General features: G+C 55.1%; 2 protein-coding genes across 2 annotated transcripts; one reads left to right on the forward strand and one right to left on the reverse strand.

Moving 5' to 3' along the window:
- Positions 1–16: 16 nt before the first annotated feature.
- POLE4 (DNA polymerase epsilon 4, accessory subunit) lies at positions 17–2291 on the reverse strand. The gene is made up of 4 exons (XM_071578055.1): positions 2010–2291; positions 1097–1181; positions 772–813; positions 17–442 (listed from the first exon to the last, which is right to left on the reverse strand). Exons 1-4 carry the CDS (start codon positions 2250–2252, stop codon positions 429–431), a joined length of 384 nt encoding a protein of 127 aa, XP_071434156.1. The 5' UTR covers positions 2253–2291; the 3' UTR covers positions 17–428.
- A 1764-nt stretch (positions 2292–4055) lies between these two features.
- Positions 4056–12142, forward strand: PRAM1 (PML-RARA regulated adaptor molecule 1). Its single transcript, XM_071578089.1, has 10 exons — positions 4056–4179; positions 5744–6428; positions 8375–8447; positions 8820–8932; positions 9244–9298; positions 9592–9685; positions 9966–10128; positions 10742–10775; positions 11359–11393; positions 11866–12142. Exons 1-10 carry the CDS (start codon positions 4177–4179, stop codon positions 11868–11870), a joined length of 1260 nt encoding a protein of 419 aa, XP_071434190.1. The 5' UTR covers positions 4056–4176; the 3' UTR covers positions 11871–12142.
- Positions 12143–12583: the final 441 nt, after the last annotated feature.

Genomic DNA, 12583 nt, shown 5'->3' on the forward strand with positions numbered 1-12583 from the left:
AGCACAGATGCTCAACAACAACAAAAAAATAAAAATTTAATTGTGTCAAGAGACAAACATATTTAACAAAACCCACCTTTCCATTAAAAAATTCCCCATGCCTGGGCACCTGAGCTGAGCCACTCTCTGGTCACAGCTCTGTGGTGCTGCAGAGCATCTGGAGAGGCCAGACTGTACTTGAATAGCTGCTGTGTAACCTGGCCAGAGACCCACCTGCAGGGCACGGGGAAGTGGCATACAAAATAATCATGAAAAAATACACATTTTAAATAAAAGAAGTTACAATAACTTCAACTTTATACAAAACATCACGGTTGCCATTTCATGGTCTCAGTTCTAGGAATTACTTTTGAACTCTCAGCATCCTGTTTTCCATCTCACACCATCTCTCCAGTCTCTTTCTCCAGAGAGCTCAATCTCTGTCCAGCTCAGTCCAAAGTACCTGGAAAAGAAAAAATGCATTATAGTCTCAAGGATCAGAAGTGCAGTCCTGTGAACAACTGAAACTTGTTTACAAGCTGCCAAAGGGACATGTAGGGAATTTAAAGTTTAAGCAAATCATACATGAGGAAGCCCAAACTTAACCAAAAAGTATTGCATGTGCCTCAGGGTCCACTTGAGCTGTTCCACTGCTCAGGGGGCATAATAAGCTACACTATGAATTACTGATGATGTGGAAACAGAGAGCCTTGCAAATGATTCAGTTATTTCTCTCCCAAGGTGGTGATAACACAAAATACTGAAACCAAATGAAACCAAGCAGGAACTCACCTTCCAAAAAGGCAAATTCATCGATAGCTTCAATGGCATTATCTGCAAAGCAAATTGAGAACAATTACCATAGATAAACTGACTCTGTATTTGCTTTTAACAGCAGCATTTGAAATTACAGCACAGTGACTGATTTCAAAGAGGTTTACTTGTTTTGGAGCTGGTGTGTGAAATTATTAGTGTCCTATATGGCACAAGAGAAGTTTTTCTCTCCCATCTTCAGAGAAAGAAAAAGAAGCATCTATGATTACTTCAGCACCCTGAGACAGGTGGAAAAATCCCAGCAACCTTTTGTTTAAGGGCAGCACAGAACATGCTCTCATACCCAGGTCTTTTCTCTGCAGAGTTTTCCGTTTCCCTTGCTGGGCATACACATAAGCATCTTTGGCTATGGTTTCAACAAACAGCTCCTGCAAGACACAAACAGGACAATTTCACACAGGCAATGGGAGAGGGGAAAGAGAATATCCTGAGGAAATGAAAGGTCCTACAAGATCTCAGGGTGAAACCAGAATCTTCATCTTAACATTGTTCCTCCCCAATAAAAGAAATGGCTGGACAGTGATGCACAGGAGAAGCAACAAGGGAGAAGGCCCAGAGTGTGATGGTTCCCCTGAACACGTCTGGGAGATCTCCTACACACCAGTGGCTCCCAGAGTACCCTCTAAAGGGGGAAAGGTGTCCTGTGCTGAGGGGATGAATCATGGAATTGTTCAGGTGGGAAAACCCCTCTAAGGTCACAGAGTCCAAGTACCACAACCATGTCCACCACAAGTGACCTCAAGTGCAGCATCCATAGGGCTGCTGAATCCCCCCAGGGATGGTGACTCCACCAGTACCCTGGGCAGCTGTGCCAGGGCTGGGGAACCCTTCCCACGAAGGAATTTCCCCAATATCCAACCTAAACCTCCCCGGGTTCAACTTGCTGCCATTCCCTCTCCTCCTGCCCCTGTTCCCTGGGAGCAGAGTCCGACCCCCCCCGGCTGCCCCCTCCTGTCAGGGAGCTGCAGAGTGAGAAGGTCCCCCTTGAGCCTTCTTTTCTCCAGGCTGAGCCCCCCCAGCTCCCTCATCTCCTCCTGCTGCTCCAGCCCCTTCCCCAGGCCGGGCGAGTCCCTCGCTGGGGAGCTCTTGAGCACCCGGAGAGAAGGAAAACCCCCATGAAGGGCCGAGCAGCGGCCCCGCACCCGTCAGCGCTCCGGGCCCGGGCTGTGCGGGGCCCCTCACCGAGACCCCCTCACCGTGGCCCGCGCCAGCACGAACACGGCCTCCTGGCTGGCCAGGGACACGTCCGGGTCCGCCTTCACCAGCGCCTTCACCCGCGCCAGCGGCAGCCGCGCCAGGCGGGCCGGCCCCGGGCACTGCGGCCCCGCGACCGCAGCCTCGTCCCCGGGCCCCGCCGCCGCCTCCGCGGCCCCCGGACCCGAACAGGGCCCCGAACCCGGTCCCGGGCTCGGCCCCGCCGGCACTGCCGCCGCCGCCATCCCGCCCGAGCGCTGCGCCTGCGCGGGCCGGGCCGGCCGAGCAGGGCGAGGGGCGCGGGGTGAGCCTGGAGAACGGCCCCCGAGTCCCCAGCACGGCCCCTGAGCGCCCAGCGCGGCCCTTGAGCTCCCCCGGCACCCCCCGCACGGTCCTTGAGCTCCCAGCACGGCCCCTGGGCCCCCAGCACCGCCGGCACAGCGCCTTGTGCCCCCCTGTGCCCCCCCGGCACTCTCAAACGTGGCTTTTCATCCTCCCCTTCGGCCTGTCCCCAAACACGGCCTCTGAGCTCCCTCCAAACACGGCCCCTCACCCTCCACCCCATGCCCATACACGGCTCCTGAGCCCCTTCATGCCTGTCCGCCCCAGAGATGGCCCTCAGGGACCCCCCGCCACCCCTCACCCCCAGCACAGTCCCTGGGCCTCCCTCTGTCCCCACACAGGGCTGTGCTGTCCCCTGTGCCCCACACGGGGCTGTGCTGGCCCCACACAGGGCTGTGCTGTCCCCTGTGCCCCACACGGGGCTGTGCTGGCCCCACACAGGGCTGTGCTGTCCCCTGTGCCCCACACAGGGCTGTGCTGTCCCCACACAGGGCTGCGCTGTCCCCTCTGCCCCACACGGGGCTGTTCTGTCCCCTCTGCCCCACACGGAGCTGTGCTGTCCCCTCTGCCCCACACGGGGCTGTGCTGTCCCCTCTGTCCCCACACAGGGTTGTGCTGTCCCCTCTGCCCCACACGGGGCTGTGCTGGCCCCACACGGGGCTGTGCTGTCCCCTGTGCCCCACACAGGGTTGTGCTGTCCCCACACGGGGCTGTGCTGTCCCCTGTGCCCCACACAGGGTTGTGCTGTCCCCACACGGGGCTGTGCTGTCCCCATGGCCGCATGGGACCAGTGGGACATGTGGGGATGGGACCCCCCTCTATCACCACCTTGTGCCCCCCGTTGGCTCCCTGTGGGTCCAGTGTGGGACCTCCTGACACCCCCTCCCTGTCCCACTTCCAGCTGGTGGAATGAAATCTTCCAGTGCCTGCCTTGGGCACCCACCACCCTCCCCAGGACCCCCAGGACCACCACCCTTGGCCAATGGGTGCCCATTCTGGCCTTCCCCACGTCCTTAACCTCTGTTTTATCCTTAAATCTGCAGGCAGGAGCCACCTGCTGAGGCGACGCCTTCCCAAAGAACTGGAGGGACACATCACCCTGGAGCAGGGACATCAGCACCCACTGTTCAGCCAGAGCAGCCCTGCCCAGGGCTTGACTTGACCTCTCAGAACATTCCTGCCCCTGAGGCAATAAACAGTGACACCACAACATTTCAAGCCAGCGATGGCCCAGCACTGCACCGTGCAGAGCTTCTGCTTCCTGGAGGAGTTGGGCTCTCCAGTGGAGCACCTGTGCCCCAGTTTTGGATAATCCAGGAATCCATAGCCCTCTCCTGCCTTCCTGTGCTCCCACAGAGCTCATCTGTGTGGGGCCGTGCTTGTTTTGCCGTGTGACCACCCTACAAATCACCTCTGAGACCTGACCTGCAGAGGGTTCACATCAGCCACCATCAGGTGAGGACATTGCCCACCCTCCCAGTCCCAACCTTCGCATCCTGCAGTCACTTCCCAAAACCCAGGTTCTTCTCTGGATGAGACTCATAGGCAGCAGGGCTTGGTGGGCTGTGAGCTTCCAACAGCAGCAGAGCCAAGCTAGTGGTGCACCAAGAGCTGCTCCTCCTCCTCCTCTTTCTCCTCCTCCTCCTCCTCCTGCTGTCTCACCATCAGGCTACAGTGACTTCCTGGCGTTGCACACAGTTCCTCACCAGCTGTTAGGAAAGAGGTTCTGGTTTCGGGGGGACGACCTCAGAGAGGCTCATCTTGGGATACCTCGAGTGGTCTTTAGCGAGGAGGTGAACACACAGGGAGGCATCCAGTGATCGGAAAATGGTAAGAACCAGACCTGGGCTGTGCTGAACATGGGTATGGGACACCGGGAGCAGAGCTGTGTCTCCTTACTGGGAAGCCTTTGGGGACATCCTTGTGAGGGACTGGATCCATCTGAGACCCTTGCTCCTCCTGGAAGGCAAAGTCCTCTTGTACATCTGAGCTGAGTGGAGATTCAAAGATCTGACCCGTTTCTGGGCTGAGTGGGAGGTTTGCTGGGTGAACTTGGGCTGGTTATAAACATCTATGAAAGGAGGAGGCCACACTCCTACTGAGTCCAAGAGAGCCCCACCAGCACAAAATGCATTGCAAAACCTGGAACTGATCATGGACACAGAGATGCTGTATCCCACGGGTATACCCAAGGACTCTGGGCAAGTCCCAGCTCATGGAACAGGCCCAGAATTGCTGATTACAAACCACTGAATCATTCAGGTGGCAAAAAACCCAGGGGCATGTTTGGGAATCTGGAAAAAAATGCCTTTTTTCTGTAGTTAGGGTGAAAATCCCACTGCCTGGTGTGCAGGAAACAGCACATGCACTCTCCTTCCCCACAGGCTACACCAAGTCCTGCATGTGAGGGTTTACCAGGGAAACTGGGGCATCTCTCTGGAGAACTTGTGTTTATATAGGTATATATATATGCATTTGATCAGTTGGGTCTAAAAACATTAAGCCAGCTTCTCTTCATATCAGTCCTTCCCTTATGAGAGAAAAAATTATGCAACTACAAATGCAAAATAAAATCCCAGGAGAACAACTCCACAATCAAAGCCTAGAGCTCCAGCAGAGCAGCAGTTCTGGTGCAGAGGGACAGCGTGGTCTGGGGACAAGGTGGTGAGAGAAAGATGGGGAGGGTGAGGCAATCCCTCCCCTCCCACAAGGTCTATCTGAGAAGCTTAGGAAAAATGTAGCCCCATCCCATAGCTCTGTGCTATGTATCTGACCTGGCAATCTTCAGAGCCATCCAGCCTCCTCCTGGTAGCCTTTGTGTGGAGGCTCGAGAAAAAGGTGAATTTCAGTCACTGAGGAAGCTGAGGGCAACCCTGTGCTGGGGTCTGGTTAATGTATGCTCGGTGTGAGCTGCACAGGAAACGCAGGGCAGAAATGTAGGGCAGGTCTGCTGCCTCTTAGCCTTGTGTTTTGCACACAGGCTTTGGTGGGATGAGTCTCAGCAGCATTGTCCTGAGTGTTCCTCCAGGGAGGGATCCATTGGCTCTGTGTGGGAACCAGGACCAGGGCAAGGCATATTGCTCCCATCCAAGCCCTCATCAGCCTCTGGAGCTCAGATTCTGCCCTCAGGAGCTTTGCTACTGGTCAGGTGTAATCCCTGACCCAACCCCTCAGGTTTGATGGTCCCTGGTAGTGGACAAAGGGTGGATCAGACCAGCATCTCAGTGTTGTTTTCTCAGACATATTCCAGGACCTTTTTGAGCAAAGACTTTGTTTTAAAGAGAAGGCCTATGTGTGAGGCCATGTTAAAGGAATACCACATTCCCCAGGGGGAATTTTGGCTCATTTTCCTCCATGATGTTTTAACTGGAACTTCTTTTCTTAATGGTTGCAGATGCATCTGGAGGGGAGAGATGCTGTGGTGAGACACCTCCAGGCAAAGTTCCAAGGGAACAGGAAAGACCCTCCTGAAGTGGGTGGCTGGCCAGAAAGTCACCCTGGAGCACCCCATGGACCAGAGCCAGGACAGACCCCTCCAGTGGGCTCCAAGGGCAAGCTGCCTCCAAAGCCCCCCCAGACCAGGAGGGTGGACTACAGCAGGGCCTCTCCATCTCACAGCACAGGTCAGAGTGTGGGACAGCATTCACCTCCTCATCCCCCCCAGGAGACTCTGGCACGGATGGCACGGAGGAAGCAGGCGATGGCTGAAGGTGCCAACTTCCACCTGGCAAAGCCAGGAGAAGGAGGTGTGTTGAACAAGGAGGTGGGAACTGGCTCTGATGCTCCCCAGAGGAAGCCAGCCCGGCAGACACGGCCTCTCACCAAAGACAAGGGTGTTCCAGTGGTTCCTGCCAAAGGTGCGGCTGTTGCAGCCCCCCTGGTCGCTGTGGGAAGCTCACACAGGACAGGACCCCCAGATCTGCCCCAGAGGAAGCCTTTGCCACACATCAGCATGCTGGGAGTGAAGCCAGCCAAGCCTTGGCACCCTCCTGTCATGGATTTGGCAAAGTTCAAAGCAGCTGCACATCCTGGGACAGCCATCCGTCCTGCCACGGAGCCACCAAGGAACGCTCAGCTGGGTATGGCCGGGCACCTGGAAGTCCCTCAGGGAAGAATGCTGCTTGTTCAGGAAGGGAAATGTCCCCATTTAAAATCTGGAGCTCCTGAGAGATGGAAATACTGCAGGGACTGATGGAGAGATGCAGGGTGGTAATACCAAAGGGACTTTTATAGACAATAGCATGTGGAAAGGAATGAGAGAGAAGAAGAGGAGGTGCAAAAACAAAGTGCCCTGTCCTTGGTGGGGCACAGCTATCAGGCCCTGGTGTGTTTGTAGGGAGTAAAATATGACAGAAGCTGACAAACTGGAGTAAGCCCAGTGCAGGGCACTAAGGTGACTGGGGGCTGGAGCACATGGGGAAAGACAGGCTGAGACCCAGGCTTGCTCAGTTGGGAGGAGAGAGAAGGGGAGAGGTCACTGGCCAAAACTACCTAATTAGGAACGAAGTGGGACCAGACTCTTCCCAAGATGTGTGTGGGGACAGGCCTGGAGGTGATGGGCACAAGCAGTAGGGGAAATTCCAGTTACACATTAGGAGAAGACTCTTTCCTGTGAGCGTGGTGCAGCCTTGATGCAGGCACCAGGAAGACAGGTGTCTCCATCCTTGGAGATAATCAGTTGTCACCTGGATGAGGCACTGAAGAACCTGCTGTGGCTCAAGCCAGCTGTGCTCTGAGCAGAGGTTGGATCAGAGTCTCCAGAGGTCCATTCCAACCAATCTGTCCTTGTTACAGCAGACAAGTCCAACTGGTGGGAGGCAGAGCTGGTCTGTCCCATGGGCAAGAACCACTTATACACAAAGTTTGACACCCAGTGAGTGTATCTGCCTCTTTGGCCATGGGACAGAGGATCTCTGCTGCCCATGGGGATGCAGGGCTTTGTGTCTCTGGGATGAGATGGTTCTCCATTCAGCAGGAGCCCTGGATGCACCACAGTGGCCTTCCAGATCTAGGCTGCTGCAGTGGTTTTTCTCACAGCTGCTGCTCTGCTAATCCACATTCTGGGTGATGAATCCTCTTTCAAATCCTGTTTCTTGCTCAGCTTTTCTGACCATGACAGTAGGTCCTCCTTCCTTTAATTATGAGAACTGAAAAATCAAGCTGGTTTGTGTTACTATTAAAAGGTGTTATCAGGGCTGGTCATGCTGTTGTGCTGGGAGAGGCTCAGCCAGATGACCAGCCCTGGTCAGAGGCTGAGCAGCCCTGGTAGAGAAGGGACAGACCTGCTCTCTCCATGTCATACAAACCAGCATTTATTTATTTGTCTCATGGGTACTGAGGCAAATTTGAACATCTAGAATTACATCCCACCCTGGTTTGGTTATTTTTGTTAGTATGGCAGTCTTATGAGTTTTAGGGCCTAGTATTTGATTGTGCATTACTTGGTACAATAACCCATCAGAGCTGTGATGTTGCACTTGAGTCTTCATGCCAGTTGTTGGTTATTCTGGTTGACCAGGCTGGTGATGAAGCTGGTGATAAAACCAGTGGGATATTAGAAGGGATGTGGGCATGCTGGCAATCCTACAGTGTCCAGCAGTATGTTCCAGCTACTGATGGTCCTGAGCACACGGACAAATCCAGAACTTGCCCTAACTCTGATACAGAACTGGAATTTGGGGTTTTCACATTCAAACTACCTGTTTTGTCTTCTTCCCCTCCCGTTCCATCATTTGTCCAGGGAGAAAGTAACATTAGGGACACAAGAAAGAGAAAATATATGTGGAAGGTGCCCAGTGATCTCCCCAATGAGCTGTGCTGCCATGTGGTGGGATAAAGTCCCTAGATGGGCTATGGAGTAAAATCTCCTTGCTTGATGCAGATGTGCAGTCAGTTTTATCTCCCTGCCTCCCTCTACACTAAATCCAGCCCAGGGTGACTCTGACCTCAGGGTGGGTGATAGAGCTAAGGAGAAAATGTGAAATAATCCCTTTGCTGCTGCCTCCTGTTCCGCTGTTTGCCGCAGGTCACCTGAGACCAGGCCGTGCTGGGGCAGCGCCAGTGCGGCTCCTGCTGCAGGATGCTCCGAGTGGGACAGGGTAAGGACTGAGGCAGGACTGCTCTTCGAGGTGGCTTTGAGGCTGTGCCAACCCAGTGGGAGAGGCACAACAGGGAACAGCAAGAGGTTCCCTGGGTTTTCCTGCCTGCTGCTGGAGCCAGTGTGTGCTGCGTTACTGCAGTGCTGTGGCTGCTGCCAGCACACCCCACTGCCCATCTCCACCACAGCCCTGCTGTGCTGCATTGTCCAGCTGTGTGAGGAGCTGCTGGCACAGGGCACAGAGCTGCTGTCCTGCTCTGCCCCAGAGCCAGGGCCAGCCCATGGCCTGCCTGTTGCCCACTCTCCTCCCGGCAGCCTCAGTGCTGCCCTCAGCCCCCAGCAGTGCTTCCCAACCACAGTCTGCCTTGCACAGGGATGAAGATGAGATATATGACGACGCTGAGTCTGTTGGACTGCCCAGGAGAAGCCCAGGCCTTCTGCTGCCTCCTGTGTCCTGGCCACCAGTGTATCCCTGCCCTAGAAGAGGTGGGTACAGGAAAGGCTGGGGTGCTTTTTGAGGTGAGACCTGCAGCTCCCAGGGTCCTGAGGCCCTGACAAGCCACAGGCAGCAGCAGAGCCTGTGCTGAGCCCACTGCTCCCATGCACAGAAGGGAGATGGGTTTCTCTGCTGCTTGTGCATGGGGAGAGAAATCCCAATCCCACCACACTCAGGGGCAATCTCAGTGTTTGGTCCCAGGAGGAGAAAGCCCTTGCTGCTCTTTGTATCCTGTCATGGCAGGTGTTTACACCTTACAGAAGCCTCACAGCAACATCTCTCCTGGGCTTTGGTTTTACAGGTGGAGATGCTGGCCAAGCCTCCAACACAGTTACCTTGCTGGCAGCTGCACAGAGGTAATGGGAGGGTTTTACTTTTCTAAGGGTCCCATAATGGGCAGGTGTCCTTGCTGCACTGACGAAGCTGGTGCTTTAATGGTGTCAGTGCTTTAATGGTATCTGGGATTGCAATAGGAAAGTCCATGGTGAAAAGCACAAGCTGCAGGCTGTGCACCTGGTCTGAGAGCCCCCAGCAGCCCCAGAGCTGGTGCAAGGAAATGCGATGGGGCAGTAGCCAGGGGGGCAGAAGGGGATGGGAAGGAGCAGAGCATTGCATTATCTGAAACTTCCTGTGACTTCAATGAGTGCAGAGAAGCCCAGGTCTCCCAGAAGATGAAGACCATGACACTTAAGGAATGCAAGAAGGAAGAGAAGGCAGACAAGGAGTTTCAGAAGAAATTCAAGGTGAGCAGCAGCATCAAGTGATTGCTTATCCCTCTAAGCTCCTTCTCCTCTCCTGAGAAGGGTGCAATGCAATGGCAGAGAGGAGCTGTGCTCTTCAGGGACCGGCCAATACCCAGGTCATGCCTGCCCTGTTCCCCCAGGTCCCACCTTCCCCGTCTCCCCAGGGCAGACCAGTCCCACGGACCATTTGGCTAGAGAGGAATCTGCTTTTCCCAAACAAGGAAGAGTGCTCAGACCTGCCTGACTCAGCTGCCCTGGGGCACTGCTGTTTGTGTTTCAGTTCGAAGGCAGCATCAACGTCCTGACTCAGATGATGGTCGACCCTGCAGCGACAGAGAAGAGGGGCAGAGGGAAGAACCTGCCTGTGCGACGGGGAGAGATCCTTGATGTCATTCAGTTTACAAATGAGGAGCAAATCCTCTGCAGGAACAGCCAGAGAAGATGTAAGTCTGGGAGAGGATGAGGGTTTGCCCACTGGGAGCACAGCAGTTTTGGGGACAAGTTTCTTCATGCCCGCACACCCCACCAAGCCACAGGAGACATCCTCCTGCTGTTAGACAGACCTGACAGGTACCCTGGGCCTCAAAGGTTCCCACTTCTCTCTGCAACGTGCTGCTCTTCCTCCAGCTCACCACCAGCATTTCTGCTGTGAGCTGGGCTTGTCCTCGCCTGCTAAAAGCCTTTGCAGTCCCTGGAGCCTCCTGGCTACCACCAGGAGCATGGCACACCAGGCTTTGCCATGGGCATGGACTCCACAAGCTGTGTCTGCACTAAGGGATTCACAGGTGAAATGGGCTGCTGATCCCCCAGGCAGAGATGGGGATCAGGCTCTTCCCTGTCAGCTGCTACCCAGCCTGGCAGGCTCCTTCCTAACACTGCCCCAAGCAGGCTCCTCCCAAGGGTCCAGCTCAGCTTCCCAGACCCAGCTTCTCCTTGTCCCAGCTCTCCCTCATGGGGACATGAGGTGTTGCTAAACCCTGCCAGGACTGGGCAGGGGCAGCTGTTAATGCCCCAGCTCCCAGCACAACCTGACATGTTTTTCTCACTCTGTTGCAGATGGCTACATGCCCCGGGCCGTGATGCTGCACCTGTGAGTCCCTTTCCCTGACCCCTTCCATGCCACTCCATGAGCTGCAGCAACTGCTCATTGAGTGCCCAGCACCAAACCATTCCTGGCCACTGACTGACAACTCAAAACTATCCAGCCCAGGCAGTGACCATAAACCTTACACCAGCTGGTTACCCTGGGATGGAATCTGCCATTTCTGGTGTCAGGAGAAGTTCTGGCAGTGGGGCACTGTGAACACTCACCAAGCTGTGGTCCTTCACGTAGGACCTGTCCACAGACTGCTCAGAGGCTGCTGGTGGCACAGCACAAGGGTGCTGCCCCTCAGTGTGGCCAGGTCTGCAGTTCCCAGTGACCTGGAACAAGGCCACTGTCCGTGAGAGGGCCAGAGTCATGTTAACCCCATACCAGAGGGTCCTGGCTCTGCAGGGAGAGCACAGTGCTGGGAGGGGGTAAACAGGGCAGCAGGTGGACACCAGATCCCACAGAAATGTCAGGAGAGATGGGACAGTTACAGCAGCAGGAGCTGGCCCTTGCCTCAGGGTCAAGAGGTGATGGGGACATGGGAAACCAGACTGCCCACAGCACCCTGTCTTTTTCTTTGCAGGGACACTGACATCTATGATGATGTTGAGATTTATGGTAGGTGCAGAGGGAACGGCTGCCCTATCCCTTCACCAGGTACTGCCTGGCATGGACTGGCAGCAGCAACCCCCCATACCAGCACTGGAGCCTCCCCTCCTGTCCCCTTGCTGTTTTGCCACCTTCTCTATCTCCCCTCCCTCTCTGTGATTCCTCCTCTTCTCCCGGGGATATCCTTTACTTGCTCTCAGTTCCCCAAAGGTCTTCACATTCCTCTGTTCCCAGTTATTTGGACTTCCCTGCACCCTTTCCATTCTCATCTTGCTCCCTCACTTGCTGTCAGCCCCAGGGCCCCTTTGACAGTCTTTGAGGTGTTCCCGATCCCCAGACAATTGGGACTCCCCTTTCCCAAGCAGTTGCTCACTCCCAAGATGCATCCATCAGCTTGCAGTTGGCTCAGAATTTGATGCTGAATAGAGACAACTCTATTTCAGCTCTGCTGAAGAGCAAACACTTTATCTACTTCTGGCAGGTTGAGTGATCTACACTAAAGCCAAGGGCAGGAGACAGCACCACAGAGACCTCCCCAAGGGCCAACACATGCACAGCACCAGACACCACACTCCTGCTGGGAAGGGAGCTCTGAGACTGCCTGCAAGTCCACTGTGACCCTGCTGGAACAGCAGTGTGGCTGCCCAGCACGTGGGGCTGCACAGATCCTGTCCCATGGGGCACGGGGCCAGAGATCCTCAAGACACACCTTCTCTTGTGGCTTTGTTTTGTCTGTGTAAAATATGGCAATGGTTCGAGAGGGGTTTGTGGCCTTATTTTTGGTTGGGGGGTTAACATCAGGGCCAGAAAAGTTTTGGTATTTCCCCATTCCCAGAGCATCCTCAGCCTTGGACACAGCCCCCCCCCCCCATTTTTCTGCACCACCCTCTGGCCCCAGTACCACTCCTGACCTGAGCCAGAGACAAACCTGACATAGAAATACTCAAAAATACTGTTGATCAGGCAGTCCAGCAGCACCTTGTGGCCTCGGGGCAGCTCCCTGCAGAGCTGGGGGGGAAGTTGGCTGTGCTGGAGCGTAGATTCCTCTGGGAATATCCAGCATCATCTGTCAGAGTCTTGGGCTGATGTCTGTGCAGATGCCATGAGAAAGTCTTGCCCTCATGAAGTCCTCACAGATGGGGTAGGAGGGGCATGGGCTCACAGCTGGTGGGAGCACAAATCTGGTGCAGGACCCAGAC

Source organism: Pithys albifrons, chromosome 27 (assembly GCF_047495875.1).
Source record: "Pithys albifrons albifrons isolate INPA30051 chromosome 27, PitAlb_v1, whole genome shotgun sequence".
Taxonomy (NCBI): Eukaryota; Metazoa; Chordata; class Aves; order Passeriformes; family Thamnophilidae; genus Pithys; species Pithys albifrons.